Here is an 18,759-nt window from a genome sequence, read left to right as displayed (position 1 = left end):
TAGCATGTAAAGGAATCAAAGGCATGCTGGGAGGAGGACAGTGTGGGCTGGGAGAGATGAGCAAGTGAGTAGCTGGTCCTTAGAGGTGTCTTGGTTCCCCAATTTTTTCATATTCCAGTTTCAGTCTAGGCATAACTTTTCCACAAGGCCCCCTCAACACTAAATGAGACTTTCTTCTTCTCCACCCAAAGACCTTGACTCCCACATGCATGAGAAAGCCTGATCACATCCCTTTATGTTAAGAAAACTGAGAAAGGTGCAAGGCAGAGAGAAGCAGCAACAGAGAGACACAAGGGAGAATAGGGCAACTCCCAAAGTGCAGAAGCAAGAGAAAGAAAGTGTAAAGGAGCAAAGGGGTCAGAGCACTAATATAGGACAATAGAGAGAGAAATTCCTGAGAATTTTCAGGCAAAGAAGCAATACATAAATGGGCAGTGAGAAAATGCAGAGTCTAAAGGATGATAGAAGAAGCTGGACAAGGTGGTGCACGCTTGTAATCCCAGTGCTTGGGAGGCTGAGGCAGGAGGATTGCCAGTTCAAAGCTGGCCTCAGCAACTTCTTGAGACCCTGTCTCAAAATAAAAAATAAAAGTGTGTGTGTAGGGGGGTGGCTGGGGATATGGCTCAGTTGTTAAGCACCCTTGGGTTAAGCACCCTTCAACACCCTGATACCTAAGTAAATAAATAAATATAAAGGTTGACTGAAGAGAACAAGAGATGGAAGAGGAAAGAGGAGGACAAGTGACTGTCCTTCCCCTACTTTGCTCTGTCTGCCAGAAGATGACCCCTGTAAGCTGCATTTCCCAGGGTCTCACAACCTGTCCATCTACTTTCAACTGGGTTCTGCCAGAACTGGCAGGAGATTAGAGAACAAGAAGAGGAAGGTGGGTATTTTTTTCTCCTCCCTAAAGCTCTTGCAGAACTTCTGGAAATGACTGTCTCTCCTAGATCTCCAAATCTCTAGTCACACCTGCCATGCTTCTGGTTTCTCTTGGGGGACAGTAGCCGGAGGGCTTAGATAACACCACCTGCTCCCATTGTTCCTCCAAGGAGAGTTGTGCTAGAGCTGGCTTGCACTGGCTTAGGAGGACAGATCTTTAAATATTCAGGAATTTGGCAAGCTGATTGTTAAACTCCATAGTTTGAAACTGGTCAACAACAAATCAAGACTTCCTTACCTCTGCCTCCTGCCTTCCTGCAATCTCTTGTTTGCCTCAGTGTGCCCTGATTGTTTTCTCTGCTCCTTTTTGTCACCTTGTAGCCAATTCACCCCCCTACATTCTGTTTTCAGCACAGAGCAGTTTGTTTTCCTGGTTGGTAGGACCTGGGCTGGTAGCAGAGAATGAGCTCCTGGAGAGCTTTCCCAGCTTCCCTGTGAGCGGGAAACATTAAACTTACAACATGTGTAGTTTTCAATGTTTGCTGGCTGTCTAGTCGTCCTAATAATGGTTTACCTTATGTTTTAGTAGTTTTAAAAAGTAAATTGATTTTGGTGGCTCAGTGGTAGAGCACTTGCTTAGCACACGTGAGGCACTGGGTTTGATCCTCAGCACCACATAAAAATAAATAAATAAAATAAAAATACTGTGTCCGTCTACAACTAAATGTATATGTGTGTGTGTATGCATATGTGCATATATATATGTAAATTAATTTTGTTATAACTTAGGAACTTATACTATCTGTGTTGGAAAGACAAAATGCTTTTACTGTGCTCTTATATTACAGCAATCCACACCGAACACTTCTGTGATCACGAATTGTGTGGGCACCTCTCCCCACCAGTGAGCAGGAAGGCAGTTCTGCAGTGGACACTAGCCCATGTTTTCTACTTTGTTTCAGTTCTGCCCTATCTACCTGGAGAGAGCTTCAGATCCACAGACTGAGGGTTCAGTCCCCAATACTACCGGCCCCAGCTTTTAGATGCCAGTTGTAAGCACCAGGTTATTTTTTTTACCTGTGCTCCTGACCAGCTGGCTATAAGCCAGGGTTCCCACAACCCCTCCTCAGGTTTGATTATTGACTTGGGTGGCTCACAGAACTCTGAGAAACATTTACTTACGTTTGCTGGTTTATTATAAAGGACAAAGGATGCAGATGAAGAGAGGCACAGGTCGAGGCAAGTGGGAAAGGGCACAGCACTTTTATAGCCTCTCCAGGTGCACCATCCTCCAGGAGCTTCCATTTGTTCAGAGATCCAAGGCTTTCTGAGCCCTGTCTTTTTTTTTTTTTTTTTTATCAAAGCATGGACAGACGTGCTGAAATGTGATTGGACAAAACGAGTATGATCTAATGCTAGTGGGCTGGGTGGGAAAACACAGCAAGGCCTGTCTGTTTAGATTCTTTTGCATTTTTTCCTTGTGGGTGTGGGTCAGGACCCTTCTGAAGTTGAAGGTACATCATCAGAATTTCTTTTATAGTCAACAGTTTGAAGGAAGGGAGTAGGGAGGGGAGCTGGATTGGAGTTTCCATGACCTGCTTCAAGGAGGGAGAGAATCTACTTTTTTATATATCATATCACACCACTCTGCCAGAGCATTGCTTTGCTTAGCCAAAGAACCAACTCTAAAAGACAATCAGGTCACTTGATGCAGACTTCATGAATGGTCTACCCTTAGTTGGGTTTGCCACCTGGCACAGGAAAGGGGAAGAGGAAGGAAACTGAAACATAATCCATTACCTATGTGCACTAATACAGAGATGGCAATCACACTTCTTTTTACCAACGTCTCTTCCCTGCAATCTCCTGATTCCATGAAAGCTGATGCTGTGGTGAAGCATAATAGCACACACCTGTGATCCCAGCTATCTGAGAGGTTGAGGCAGGAGGCCCACTTGAGTCCAGGAGTTGCCAGCCTCAGCAACTTAGAGAAACACTGTCTCAAATTAAGAAATAGAGCTGGGGATAGGTCCAGTGTAGAGTACCCCTGGGCTCAACCCCCAGTAAAGCAAACAAATAAATAAGAAAAAAAAGCTGATGCCGTAAGCTTTTTGCCTCATTGATCCTTTGTTGTTGTTAATACTTGTTTGTTCCATAGTCTTTTCCCTAAAAGGAATACATCAGTGTCGGAGTCCATGGAGGACACTGACAGTACTGAACCACAGACAGTACTGAACCCTATCCACGCTATGTTTTTCCTATTCATACACACCTATCATAAAGCTTAACTTACAAATTAGGCACAGCAAGAGATTAACAAAGCTAAGAATGAAATAAAACAATTATGACAATATAGTGTTATAAAAGTTATGTGAATGCGCTCACTTTCCCAAAACACCTTGTCCTCTCCTCACCCTTCTTCTGGTGATAATGTGATACAATGCCTATGTGATGAGAAAAGTTAAATTAAAGTGAGGTGATGCGGTGTGGAACCACTGTGTAAGGGTTCCCTGAACACAAACACTGTAGTCCACACAGCCCATCTGCAGGCTGAGCCGGCTACTGAGACTAGTGGAGGGAGGTACAGGGGATGGGCCACATCCCAGGGGAGATGGACAGTGGGAGACTTCATCCTGGTGCTCAGAACAGAGCACAATTTCAAACTTATGAATTGTTTATTTCTGGAGTTTTCCACTGAACTGTTTCAGACTGTGGTTGATCATAGGTAACTGAAACCCCATAAAGCAAAACTACAGAAAAATGGGGACTTATTATACATCATGGGTCCTAGAAGCCAACAGAAATCAATGGTACCAGGACAATTTGCTAGCTGTTTGGGAAAAATCAATTTATATAATTATCCTACTTTAAAGACAAAACATACATGAAATGGATTAAAAAGTTAAATTTTTAAAAAGACTTTAAAAATGAGAATTTTTTTTCTTATTTTATTTTTGGAGACATAGATCTTATCATGTTGCCCAGCCTGGCCTCAAACTCCTGGGATCAAGTAATCCTCCTGCCTCAGTCTCCTGAGTAGCTGGGAATACAGGGACATACCACTGGTATAGAACCGAATGTTGATCTAGGCTGTAGGTAGGGAGAACCTACGATCTTAAAAGGAAAAATATTTTAAATATTGTATATTTTACTACAGAAAAATGAAGAAAAACTCCTATATTCAGATAGACATCAAGTATAAGCCAGAGACTGGGAAATAAATTTAAAGATAAGTATCTTCCTTAGTATATAGAGAAATATATAAATCAATAAGAGAGAACACACACACACACACACACACACACACACACACACACCCCAAGGCTTAGACAATGTTGGTTGCTTTCTAGAATGCAGTTCCCCTACTTTCCATTTCTTCGTGCATGAACAGCAAACTGTTTGGTACTGGGAATGGATCATGATTGGGCTAAGCCTAATCCAGCACTTCATTCTCATTCCTTGATTTCTCAATTTCTTTGTAGCTAATGGTGGCCATATGATCCAGTATTGGTCAATGAGACATAAAAAGGAAAATCTGCTGGGAGATGATCTGGAAAAGCTTTTACTTCCATGTTAAAATGAACATTTCCACTTCTGGGTCTATTCCCAGAATATGCAGTTGGTTCACCTTATCCTCCTTGCTTGAAGATGCATGTGACATCCTGAGCAGCTGCAACCATCTTAGTCTGCAAAGACATCATCCTGACATCCTCAAACCACTAAACCAGTTTAACAGCTGCCTAATTCCAGATGTCTTACTATGTCAGGAAAAAATTCACCCCCAATTTGTCAAAACTATAGTTAGATGTTCTGTTAATTGTGACTAGAAGCATTCTGGATGCAGACCTGGATATATAAATAGGCAAATATATGAATAATAATAAGTCAAGAAATATGAATGACTTATAAAAATATGAAAAATGTTTAAAAGTTAACTACATCCACAACATTAGAGTTTAAATCAAGCACAAGAAAAGTTTCCTACAAAATTAGCAAAGATATTTCTGGGCATGGTGGCACATGCCTATAATCCCAGTGACTTGGGAACTGAGGCAGGAGGAATGGAAGTTTGAGGCCAGCCTGGGCAACTTAGTGAGGCTCTGTCTCAAAATAAAATTAAAAATGAATTTTTAAAAAGGGCTAGGGAAGGGCTGGAGTTGTAGCTCAGTGGTAAAGCGCTTGTCTCACATGTGTGAGGCACTGGGTTCAATCCTCAACACCACATAAAAATAAATAAATAAATAAATAAATAAATAAATAAATAAAGGTATTGTATCCATCTACAATCCCCCAAAATATTTTTTTAAAAAAGGTTAAGGATGTGCAACGTACTGATCTATGCTATAAGATGGAGAAACCTTACAGAATGCTAATAGAAACCAGATACAATTTATATAAAACATTCACAACAGGTAAATCCATAGAGTCAGAAAGCAGATTAGTGATTGCCAGCAGTTGGGGGAAGGTGGCAAAGGGTAGTAACTATTCACTGGGTTGTATTTTGGGGTAATGAAAATGATCTGGTACCATATAGAGGTGATTGCACAACATTGTAAGTGTACTAAATGCCAGTGAGTTGCTCACTTTAAAGTGGATAATTTTATGTTATAAGAATTTCATCTCAATAAAAAAAAATTTTTTTTAAACTTAAATGCGGAGAGAGTTCCGGTTCCAGGTGAGGTGTTCTAAGTTCTTTCCACCCGGTGTTTCCTAGCAAATGGAGCCATAGACTTGAACAGAATGCAGTAAGCAGTTAAAAAAGGGCTTGAAGTAGATAGCAATATGCAAATTTCAAAAGAATACAAACTACCCCTGGGCCACTGAGAATTTCCCATTTTTGTTTTTCCTCTTCAACTGTATCCTGTTCTGGACTGAGGGCAGAAGAGGGCATTGGTGTGAATGGAGCAGAGCAAGCTCCTCATTCAGGCTTGGGGAGCAAGAAAGGGGTCTCCTGACAGCAGGCACTGGCAGCAGGGGCTCATGCGTTGGAAACTCTGAGGGAAGGGAGGCGGGCCTTCTGATGAGGGGAGCTGTGTCTGGTCCCAAGAGGATGTGGCTAACATGCTTTGCTTTTTTCTTTCTGTCCTCCCGCTGGAGGACTGCCATAAAGGAACTGCTAAAGGAAGTTCTTCAAGTGGAAGGGAAGTTTTATCAGAAGGAAACTTAGAACATCTGCAATGGAGAAAGAGCCATATAAATATCAAACCTAAATACAGTGTCCCTTGGGATTGGTGGGGGATTGGTTCCAGGACTCCTGCGAATACTAAAATCCGTTGGAAGCACAAGTCTTTATATAAAATGGCATAATAGGTCTGGGGCTGTAACTCAGTGGTAGAGCGCTTGCCTAGCACGTGTAAGGCAGTGGGTTCCATCCTCAGCACCACATAAGAATAAACAAACAAAATAAAATGGTATAGTAATTGCATATAGCCTACATATTCTCCCATTTACTTTAAATCGTCTCTAGATTATTTATAATACTTAATAACACAATATAAATGCTAAGTAAATGGTTGTTACAACATATTATTTAGGGAATAGTGACAAGAAAAAAGTTTGTACATGTTCAGTACAAATATAAGCTTTTTCTCAAACATTTTTGTTATATGAGTTGGGAGTGTATGTAGCTCAGTGGTAGAACACTTACTAAGCATGAAACCCTGGGTTCAATCCCTACCACTTCAAAAATATTAAATATTTACATTTAATTAAATTTATTTTATTTAATTTATATATATATATTGACTAGGTTGGTTGACTCCCCAGGTGAGAAACCCATAGATAGAGAATTGTATAATAGTCTGTCTTGCTTTTGAGTTCTTTATTTGAAGGTTAAAAGTAAAAATTGTAATATCATTTCTTGGATTTCCAATGTATCTAGTTCTAATATATAAAATAATTACAACATAAATTAGGAAGTGAAAACACATATGTAGTGTTAAGTTCCTAAATTTTACTAGAAAACATTAAACAGTGATTTTGTGAAAAGTTATGTAATATATCCCTAGAGCAACCACCAAAATATTGCACAAAGATATATTATAAAAATTACAATAAATAAATTTTAAAAGAACACTTTAAAATGATTAAAGTAACCGAAAACAAGGCAGGAGAGGAAGAACAGAGGAATGAAAAAGGGAACAAATAAAAAACCAAATAAAATGGTAGACTTGAACCCAAATGTACTAATAATTTCATTAAATGTAAATGATCTAAATAAACACCAAGATAAAGATAGAAATTGTCAGAATGACTAAAAAGGGACTCAACTATACACAATGTAGCAGAAACTCACTATAACAACATATATTTAACAATTTAGATAAGATAGATGCATTTCTCAGAAACCAAAAATTATCAAACTCATCCTAGGATGAAATAGCCTGACTAGCCCTATGTGTATCAAATAAGTTGAATGTATCATTGAGAACCTTTCAAAAAGGAAACTTCCAGTTCTAAATGGTTTCTGTGTCAATTTTACCAAATGTCTGAGGAAGAAAAATACACAGTTTTCCTCAGAAAAGACCAGAGTACACTTTCTAACTCACTTAACTAGGTTAGAATTAATCTGACACCAAAACCAGACAAAAGTATTATGAACAAAATAAATTAGCTGGGTGTGGTGGTGCACACCTATAATCCCCACAACTCAGGAGGCTGAGGCAGGAGGATTCCAAGTTCCAAATCAGCCTCAGCAACTTAGGGAGGCCCTGTCTCAAAATAACAAGGGGTGGGGATATAGTTCTGTGGCAAAGCACCCTCGATTAAATCCCCAGTAAGTATGTATAGCATTTCTCATGAACCCAGATGCAAAAATCCTAAACAAAATATTAGCAAATTGAGTAAAAAGTCAGCCAGTACACCATGGCTGAGTGGGATTTATCCTGAGAATGTAAGTGTATTTGTTTGCTAGAGCTGTAAAGTGCCATAATAAAGCAAAGTAACTGAGTGAACAGAAATCTGTGGTCCCAAATTCTGGAGCCTAGAGATGAAACTGTGGGTTGGAGGGCTCTGCTCACTCTGAAGATGCTAGGGAATATCTCTTCAGGGCTTTTCTCTAGCTCCTGGAAGTTCCTAGGCTGATTGTAGTGTAACTCCAGTCTCTCAGTCTGCACATGACATTCTTCCTAGGCTGGTGGCAGTGTAACTCCAGTCTCCCAGTCTGCACATGACATTCTCCATTGTGCCTGTCTGTCTCTGTTTCTGATGTCCTTAGTATAAGAACATGGGTTATATTAGAATAGAGCCCACCCTAAAAATCTCATGTTTTTTCTTTTTTTTTTTTTTTTGGTACCAGGGACCAAACCCAGGCACATTTAACTACTGAACCATATTCTCAGACATTTTTATTTTTTATTTTGAGACAGGTTTCTCAAGTTGTTTAGGGCCTTGCTAAGTTGCTTAGTCTGGCTTTGAACTTGCATTCCTCTTGCGTTAGCCTCCCAAGTTGCTGGGATTATAGACATGCACCACATGCACTACCATGCCTAACAATCTCATTTTAACTTAACTACCATTGTAAACACCTTTTCCTCAAATAAGGTCACATTCTGAAGTACTGGAACTTAGGACCCCAGCATGCCTATGTGTGTGTGTGTGTGTGTGTGTGTAAGTATATATGTATATAAATATATATGTGTGTAGAATATAAATATATATGTGTAAGTATATATATATTTACATATATACACATATAGCCATATATACATATTTGAGATAATACAGTACAATTCATAACAGTAAGGCTGGTTTGCTATTTTAAAATTGTTTACCATAAACCACTGTATCAACTCTCTAAAGGAGAAAAGTCACATGACCATGTTAATTGATGCTGAAAAAGTATTTGATAATAACTCTCAGAAACAAGAAACAGAATCTGATACAAAGCAGCTACAAAAAAACTTATTGCTAATATCAAACTTAATAATGAAAGACTCAGGAACAAGGATTAGTCCTAGCCAGAATTAGGCAAGGAAAAGAAATTTTAAAAGACATACCTATTAGAAAGGCAGAAATAATCATGCAGATGACATGATTGGCTACATAGAAAATCATTCAAAAACTCTACAAAAAAAAAAAAAAGAAAAGGAAGAAATAAGAGGACATCCTAGAATTGATAAGTTCAGTTAAGTGGTAGGATACACAAGAACAATACATGAATCCACTGTGCTTCTAGGTACTAGCAAGGAACAATCATAAAATTAAATTTAAAAATTTTATAAAGATACAAAGACAATTCAATGAAAGGCAGTCTTTTCAGCAAATGGTGTTGGAATAATTGTGCATCCATAGGCAAAAATAAAACAAATCACAGTCAACCTCAAACTTTACATAAAAATTATTACATTAAACTATATATTTTTTTTAAATCATAGGAGAAAATCTTTGTAATCTGGGCTTAAGCATGATTCATAACAGGAAAAAATTCATTTATTGAATTTCATCAAAATGAAAATCTTTTGTTCTGCAACAATACTGCAAGACAAGAAAATGTTTGAACATTCCACAAAGGAATTAGAGCAGAATATATAAAGAACTCTTGAAATTCAACAGTAAGAAAATAACCAAGCTAAAAAAATGTGTAAACAATTTGAACAGACACTTCAAAAAAAAATTATGAAAGCAAATAAGCACATGAAAATACATTTACCATCATTAGTTATCAGGGAAATGTAAATTAAAACTTGATAACACTACAGACTTATTAGAATGTATAAAATAAAAATATTGACAATAACAAACACTGCCAGGATTGAAGAATCACTATATGTGTCCTCTCCAAATTCATATGCTGAAACCTAACCCTTAAGGTGACAGTAACAAGAGAATGACCTTTGGAAAGTGATTAGGGCAAGAGGGATCTACCCTCATGAATGGGATTAATTTCCTTGTAAAAGAGGCTTGAGAGATGGTCTTTTATCCCCCTCTACCATGTGAAGATACATACAAGACACCATCTGTGAGGAAGGGTCCCTTACTCGACACCAAATATGCCAGTACCTTGATGTTGGACTTCCCAGGCTCCAGAATTATGAACAATAAATTTCTGTTATCTATAAATCATCCATTCTGAGGCATTTTATTTCAGCAGCATAAACAACTAAGACAAAATTGGAACTCTTGTATACTGCTGGTAGAAATGCAACCATTGGGAAAAACTGCTGGTAGAATTACAACCATTGGGAAAAACATTTCGGCAGTTTCTTATAAATTTAAGAATATGGCCAAATATGGTGATACACACCTGTAACCCCAACTACTTGGGAAACTGAGATAGAAGGATCACAGGTTTGAGACCAACCTGGGCAACTTAGCGAGACCCTGTCTTTTTTTTTTTTTTTTTAAGAGAGAGAGAGAGAGGATTTTTTAATATTTATTTTTCAGTTTTTGGCAGACACAACATCTTTATTTTATTTTTATGTGGTGCTGAGGATCGAACCCAGCGCCTCACGCATGCCAGGCGAGCGCATTACCGCTTGAGCCACATTCCCAGCCCAAGACCCTGTCTTAAAACAAAACAAAACAAATTAAAAGGGGAAGGGGATGTAGCTCAATGGTAGAGCACTTGCCTACTATATGCAAGGTATTGGGTTCAATCTCCAGTACTGGGGTAAAAACAAAACAAAATCTGACAATTCCACTCTAATAAAAACTTATGTTTGCACAGGAACCTGAACACAGGCCTGGGATGTAGGTCAGTGTTACACTGCTTGTCTATCATTTATGAGGCCCTGGGTTTGATCCCCAGCACTGAAAAACAAAACAAAACAAAAAAACACTGCAAAAAGCAAAACTAAAACAAATAAACAAACAAAAACATCTGTACACAGATGTCTGTGTCAGCCCTATTCAATATCCAAAACAGGAAACAATACAAAGTCCTCCATTGGATGAATGGACATCCATACAATGGAATGATAAACTATACAAAGGAATGAAATAGGGGCTGTGGTTGTACTTATTGATACATACAACAACTGGTGTGAATCCCAAAGGCATTTTGCTGAGTTAAAGAGGTCAGTCTCAAAAGGTCATATACTCAATGTTTGAACCTATAATAATATCTTTAAAACATCAAACCATAGTGATTCAGAACAAAAGAGTGTTTGCCAGAGTAGGTTACTCACTCCCCTTTACTATCTCCCCTACATCTCTTCTACCTTTAACTGCTGTTAAATGTTTTGTTTTTAAAAGCTGAAACCAAGGCAAACTTGATAGCAATATAAAACCTCACAATGTGTTGTGGGAGACGGGGGCTTTGGTCATTGTAGCCCTTCATTTCTCTTTTTATTATTAGAAAGCTAACACACGGTGGTATGAGGAAGCTGGCTGCTATGGTGTGCCAAATTAATGTTTCAAGTACAGCCTTTTAATAGGGCCATTCACAATGTCAATAAGGAAACATTCCTGAGAGGGAGAGAGAGGTGAGTCTATGCTCTTGAACTTCACAGCCTGTGAAATAACTATCAGCAGAACAGACCTGCATAAAGACGGAGAAAACAATTCACCCACATGTGTGCAAGTACTTTAGTGAGGCTCTTGGCCTCCTGCTTGATTTTAAGACCATGACCGCTAATAGGGAAGAAGAACATTTTCTTTCTAACCTTAACCTGACCTTCCTTTGACCTTCACATGGTTCTCTGTTTTAAGACCATGTGTGCTGATGAAGAAGGAAAATATTTTCTAACCTCAGGATGACCTTCTTTGTCCTTTGCAAGGTTTCCCCAGATCTTTCTTTCCCTTACTTTGCATTCCCTGCACAGCAATAAGTCAGTGCCCTCTCACTAGGTCCTGAGAACCTACTAAGTGTGTGAGGCTCTCCTCCTGAGATAGTCCTTGACCACAAGAAATCAAGCAACAATTTACTCATCTATACATTAACATTATAAAGAAAAGGACAGGGGGGGAACATTTAAACATTTTAAAATCAATTATTTAAAGGGACATTTATGGAGGCAAAAAATAACCAAACATTCTGCATTTTCTTATTATAAAAAGAAACAAGTAGGAGCTGTGGTTGTAGTTCAGTGGTAGAGCACTTGTCTAGCACGTGTGAGGCACTGGATTCTTTGATTCTCAGCACCACAAAAAATAAATTAATTAAATAAAGGTATAAAAAATACAATAACAACAACAAAAAAAGATTCAATCTGATTTTCAATATAAATGGTTATGTTTTCTGCAAATAAAGTTAATTTAAAAAAATACAAGTTATCATTACTTTTTAAATAACACATGATAACTGTAAGAAATAAAAGTGTTTGAGTGTCATGAAATATTCCCAGGTGATAACCATTTTGACAGTTTGGAGTATATCCTTAAACAATGCATATATGCTTTTCAAAAGGTAAATTTTCCCTGTATAGGCAGACACTATAAATTGTCCCTTAATATCTATATTGTGCCATTTTTCTTAGTAATAACATTTCTGACTTTAGGTTGTGCATATGAGTGCCTAGAATTGTGTGTTCTCTATTTTCATGGTCAGTGGGAACAGCAAGAGTTTTAAAGTGAAAAGATTCCAGTTATGGTTTTATTATAAGCTAGTTGGGCATTGCAAGGAAAGTCACTTCAACTTTTTTGTATCATAGGAGGCGGTCCTACACAGCGGTCACATCCAGGTGTGTTCCCAAATCAGACACTTCCTAGATCCTGGTGTTATCTCAAACAAGATACTGAACTGTCTTTGCATCCTCTATAGAATGGAGATTAGAATACACCTTAATTCATTCAGTTGTTGTGAGAATTAAATTAGATAATGCACACGAAGAACTTAGCATAGAGTAAGAGCTCAACAAATGTTAGTCTTTAATATAGTTACTGTCAGCTTTTGAAAAAGAATATAAAAATTCCTGTTTTAGAAGGCTTAAGATGAGGATAAACAGACGCAAAAGACTTTAGTAGTTAATGGAGTAATAAAGTCTAAAAAGGACTCTACTCCCCAACCTTGAGGTATGGGCTATCTTTTTTGGAAGAGGGATACTGGGGATTGAACTCAGGGGCACTCAACCACTGAGCCACATCCCCAGCCCTATTTTGTATTTTATTTACAAACAGGGTCTCACTGAGTTCTGAGGCTGGCTTTGAACTTGCAATCCTTCTGTCTCACCCTCCGGAGCTGCTGGGATTATAGGCATGCACCACTGTGCCTAGCCTGGTATCTTATTATAGGAGTTCCATGTGTATGGCCCACAGAGAACAATCCACAGGAGTAACTAGGCAAGAGAATACATATGCAAGAAAACTCTCCACTCAGTTTAAATGAATTAATTAATTGGATGTTGTTGGAAACATACATGATATTAATCAGATACCTTGTTTCAGAATACTCAAGTCTTTCAGGCACACCTATGATTTCTAGGCATTGTCCTCATGGTTACTCTTCCTGGCCACATAGGGCTGATTAATGGTAAGTTATATGTATAGGGACACTTCATCTCACATGTCCTACTACCAAAGAAAAACTTTCATAGACTGAGGCCAGTTAGGGCAGAATCTGGCTCTATTCTCTGCTGTACTCTCAGGCCAACACAGTGTATGGCAAATAGAAGATGCCCAATAAATTGGTGTCTAATGTCTCTTGAAACTTTCTTAGAGGCACATTTCACTGGCTGGGAGAGAAGCCTAGAAGAGACAGGAAACGTACATATCTAGTGTTTAATCTCTGCAGGATACTTCAGCTTTCATTAGCTACTAACCACTTTACAACATGGGTAAATACAGTCCCCTTCAGAACTGTTCCACAGCTCAAAGACATTAGTGTAAATCAATCAGAAGCAAATAAATTCTGGAAAACCATCCTGGACTGTAATCTTACCTTTGAGGAAAGACAGTCTAAATCTAGGCATGCTGTTTTTCAACTTGATTATACCAAGCACTGTACCAACTGATACTTTACAATTTTTCTGCAATGGGAAAAGTAACCAGTCTTGATTTACTTGTATCTATTTTGTGAGCTGATGAGGTGATAATTTTTTGGTACTTTCTGTTGCAGAGTTCAATTCATGAGGCCCAAAGATAAAGGTGTGTGGGAAAAATGCACAGTAGTAGTTTTCAATGATTTGTAAAAAGTAAGATGCTTTTCAGGGCTGGGGATGTGGCTCAAGCGGTAACGCGCTCGCCTGGCATGCGTGCGGCCCGGGTTCGATCCTCAGCACCACATACAAACAAAGATGTTGTGTCCGCCGAAAACTAAGAAATAAATATTTTTTTTAAAAAAAGATGCTTTTCAGATTATACAGAACATATATTATACACACACATATATGTATGTGTATGTGTTTATATATAGACATTTATGTATATATACACTTCTATATGCATGCTTGGGCATGCACACACACACAGAGTAAAAACAATGCAAATTTTAGAGCCATACAGATTTCAGTTCAAATTTTAGCTTTGCCATTTGTGAACTGTGGCCCTGGATAAGTTCCTTAACCTTGCTAAATATGTTTCCCTTCTGTAAAAACTCATTAATAATACTTACCCCAAGGAATGCTTATGAGCATTACTCAATGCTGATAGATAAAATAATTTTGAGATAGACCTGAAATGAATTCTTGACCCATTGCTTAATTTAGACAAGATATATAACCTTTGCAGGTTGTTTCCTTCTCTGCAAAGTGGAATTTATAAAGAGGGTACCTAAAAAGATTATTGGGAGGATAAATTAAATCTGTATAACATGTTTAGTACAATGATCAATATACAGTATAGGCCCAATACGTGTGAGCTATTACTAGTGGCACAATAATTACTATTTTTACACAAAAAGCAGCACTTAATAAGTGTTGATGCATCTATCTTCTCTACTTCTGTTTCCCACTGAGAACTATTCAAAAATTGGACAACTGAGTTAAGGGCAAGACATATCTTCATAAATTTTGTCATATTGCTCACTATAAAGCCTGTAGTGAAATTAGGTCTCTAATAACATGCAGAGTCTATCAATTTTACTACAACCCTCACCAATAGTTTTTTCTGTCATTTTAATAGTGGAAATATAGTATCTCAAGATTACTTTTATTTATTACCATGAGAGTGAACATTTCCCCATCTGTTTTGTTTACCCTTTGGTTATCTTATAGTGTGAATGATTTATTTCTATTTTTGCCTATTTATCAACTCAAATCTTGGTGGTTTTCTTAAAAATTTGAATCAACTTTTTATGTTACTATCATATTTAATGCAGATACTTTCCCAGGAAGCTGGACCCGGAACCATATGGCACAGATGAGAGACCAGGGGAAAGTTCTGTGTATTCAGGTGAATTTCTATGGGGGTGGACAGGGGTTGCTGTCTCCTGCAGGGGAACTCAACTACTCTCATGGCTTTAGTATCAATCTCTGAATATCTCTAGACCTCCATGACTTTCCAGTTCTATATTCTAATTATGAAGTGTTTCTTCTTTTGTCTTGTAGATACCTCAAGTCTATCACAGGTACAATTAAGTTCATCAGATGTCCCCCATCTTGCTAACTTTCCAAACTTCCCCATTTGTTTCCTTATTGTCCTAGCCAAGAGATCTTGAAGCTGTTTCACAATAGAGTAAAAAGGCCCCCAGGGTCTCTCAGATAGGCCTGTTGAACTGTCTCTGAAATTTTAAGTCATGTGTCCTAATTTTTTATTTGGAAAATATGATGATCATACATATCAAGAGAATGAGAAGAGCAGCCAAGTTGACTTGTTACCTCAGGCCCTTTCTGCATGTCAGTATCTGCTACCATGCATGTGATCCTGAAGCAGGTGAGCAGAACAATCCCACGGAGACTGGCATCCTGACATGGGTATTTGATAGGAGAGCCAGAATTAAACAGAGAAAAAGAAAGTACTAGAAATCGTTGTTTTGGGCACTTGGCCCAACCATCTGCTTTCCTTAAATTATTTTTGTATTTTAATGATGACATCTATCAAATTGTTTGGGTAACTACTAATAGTTCAATAGTTACAATGTTGATTTTTGTCTTAGCATGTGGCTTTTTCTGTCAATGCTTCATTTAGGATGTGAGTATCATGAAATCAGAAAATGTGTTCCAGCCTTTCAATACCTAGCCCAGTGGCCTTTGCTATCTATGTGCAAATTCAGTTCCCTCAAAAGTCAACTGAAGTGGGCACCCAGAGCTGCTACAGAGAAAACACAACAAGGAAAGCATTGGGTTAAATATAAATGGTCAAAATTCCCTTGAATGAAAATTAAAAATGAATTATATCACTATTTCTAAGAATATAGAAGCCGAGTTGATAGCATCCTGAAAGGAAGCTTCCTTCCTCTTATTTTCTCAATTTCTGCAAATATACAATGCATCAATGAAGAAGCTCCACCTCTTCTGAAACAAGAGCACTTTCAATAACACATATTAAAATAAACACAGTTTCTTAGTGCCTCAGGAATGCCTTTCTGAAGTTCCTCAGACTTCCAAGTGTGGTTGTGTGCAGTGTATGAACATATGTGTGGATAGAGGTACATGAGTGTGGACACACTGTTCTCAGGAAGACACACTTTTTATACTGTTTTGGGAAATAATGAAGCCTATTTTTCTAAAGGCAGAGTATGACAGTCAGGCTGGTGGTGCTCACCTGGAATCCCAGCCACTCAGGAGGCTGAGGCAGGAGGATTTTGAGTTCAGGCAATCTAGCAAGACTACATCTCAAAATCAAAAATAAAACGGGTTGGAGATGTGATTCTGTGATAGAGCACACTTGGGTTCCGTCACCAGCACCAAAATCAATCAATAAAATAATAATCCTAAAGGCAGAGTATGGGGTATGAAATTCATAACCTCAAACCTCAAATTTCACTCCTCCTCCAGAGTCATGTCTAGGGAAAAAGAATAATGACAGAGATTTGGGCCCAGGATACTCCAATTCGTTCTACAAACATTAGGGATTCCCAATTTGAAGGGTGTCCTGGAAGGACTTTTGGAGGTGTGTCCTTTGAAGGACTTTTGCAAGTAGGAGAGGATATCTGGAAAGAATGGAGAATCCAGAACTCACATCACCAGTTGGTTGATTACAAACAAAACCACTTTCTAAATTCCACCCGACACCACACATTGTGTGGCCTGAGAGTGATGACCTGAATTCCCTCCCACAATTACCTAGAGAAGGCCTTGGATGTGTCTAATCCAAGTCTGGTGAGAGAAGTACTTTCAATTCATCCCAGGATTTATCCTGTTCTTCCCCAGCAGAAAAAAAACTGGTTAATTTGCAACCTAGGTAATTACCCACTTCTTTTGCTAGTAACAAATCCCTCATCTACATTTTATTGTAAGGTCAACAGTGAAATTCCGTAGAAACTTCCTCCTTACAACATCGCGCACAAGGAGACCCACCCACCGCAGCCAACCCAGCGCGTGGAAGTCCCGTTCACCCTCACAAATCTCTTTGGCAAGTTCCTTGAGCTCCCTGGGGTTTGGTGCAAATGGGCATCAGAGGAAGCAGCTGCCAGGATTCCGCTCTTGATAGCACCCCCGCCCTATTATTTCACCTGCCTGAAAAGGCCCGGTGCCCAGACCACCAAAGAGACACCTGAGTACCCGCGCAGCGAGGCCACGCAGCCCACATAGCGCCCGGACCCCGCGCGCCAGAGCACGGCCCACGTGTCCCGAGCCCGGGCAGGACAGCCGCGAGGGACCCACTGGGGACACACGGCAGAATGCGCCACCATCCTGCGGGATCCCAGACTCGCGTCCGAGTCCGTCTGCGATACCGGGTCTGCAGAGCACCAACCAGGCATTCCAAGAGTCCTTCAGCGAGAAACGCCGCGCAGACTTCCTTTGCCCGACCCGCAGCCTCCGGAGCATCTGCCCGGAGCTCGCCGATCCGCGTCGCGCAGCCCTGGACCGGTGCCCCCACGCAAGCTCCTACCTACCCCGCGCACGCCAGGCGCTAGGAGAGCCGCGGACCCCGGGCTGCTGCTGGACCCACGCCCAGGAAGAGAGGAAGGGAGTTCTGTACCTGATCCTCTCCTTCTCTGCTCTTTGTAGTTCCTCATTTCTTTCCAGCACCTGAAGGATCTTCCTGGCTTCTTCCTCGCTTAAAAAACTGAAATCGAACCCCTGAGGAACTTTCGTCATTTTCTCTACCGTGTGCGGCTTAGGCTTAAGCTCCCTGGCGCCTCCTCTTACGATGGCATTTTTCAAGATCTGCAGAAGACTGGCTTCACGAACTTGATCCGATAGTCAGTGAGTCCGCCCCTTGGAAACTCTAAAGCCACAAACCTAGGGAACGGCCCACGTAAACAGGGATCATTTTGACAACACCTTAATGACAGGTTTCTCTCCACCTGTCCAACCAAGATGCAAAGTGAACGACTCCAGGCAGAGAAGGAGCCAATCCCATTTCGAGGGAGGCGGGCCCGGCTTCGTCTCCTCCCCCCACCCCAACCTGCTCTCTGACTTGGTAGGCAAACAAGCCTACATGATTCTGCCTAAGTGAGGCCTAGGCTGAAGTGTTGGCCCCAGAGCATTTGCTTTGGTGGTTGCTCTTTGCTCTAAAAACTTGAGCTTGATTCGTAGAAGGAGTAGAAGGAAACAGATCCATAACTAAATCTCCCTTCCAATAATGAAGAGCTCATAGAAAATAGAATTGCAGGTAGAAGCTTTAGAACTGGTAGAAGGGTTTCTCTATTTGAGAGACCAGGAAGAGATAACCTAACATTAACAGCCATTTGTGGACAGACCTGGCAGAAGGACTGAAATTTAGGGTATCCTTGGAAACGAATATATGCCAAACTTGTCATCTCTCATAACCCACCACCGCCACTTCATTGCCCCCACGGAAGTCATCCTCAGATTTTGGAAATTCAGCAAACAAAAACCCCGTTTATGTTATTTTGGAAGACTGCGCTGGCTGGGGAAAGAGATGGTGAAAAGCTCC

At 39.6% G+C, this 18,759-nt stretch overlaps 1 protein-coding gene across 3 annotated transcripts in view; it reads right to left on the bottom strand.

Moving 5' to 3' along the window:
* Positions 1-17,957, bottom strand: part of Exph5 (exophilin 5) — a 72,677-nt gene extending 54,720 nt beyond the window's left edge. For all 3 annotated transcript variants that reach the window (XM_076843796.2, XM_076843797.2, XM_076843795.2), the window contains exon 1: positions 17,839-17,957. In XM_076843796.2, the coding sequence (XP_076699911.2) occupies positions 17,839-17,957 (119 nt within the window). The remainder of the gene's footprint in view (positions 1-17,838) is intronic.
* Between the last annotated feature and the right edge of the window lie 802 nt (positions 17,958-18,759).

Source organism: Callospermophilus lateralis, chromosome 2 (assembly GCF_048772815.1).
Source record: "Callospermophilus lateralis isolate mCalLat2 chromosome 2, mCalLat2.hap1, whole genome shotgun sequence".
NCBI classification, from domain to species: domain Eukaryota; kingdom Metazoa; phylum Chordata; class Mammalia; order Rodentia; family Sciuridae; genus Callospermophilus; species Callospermophilus lateralis.
The sequence above is the reverse complement of the archived record's forward strand: the minus strand, read 5'-3'. Positions and strand labels throughout refer to the sequence as shown.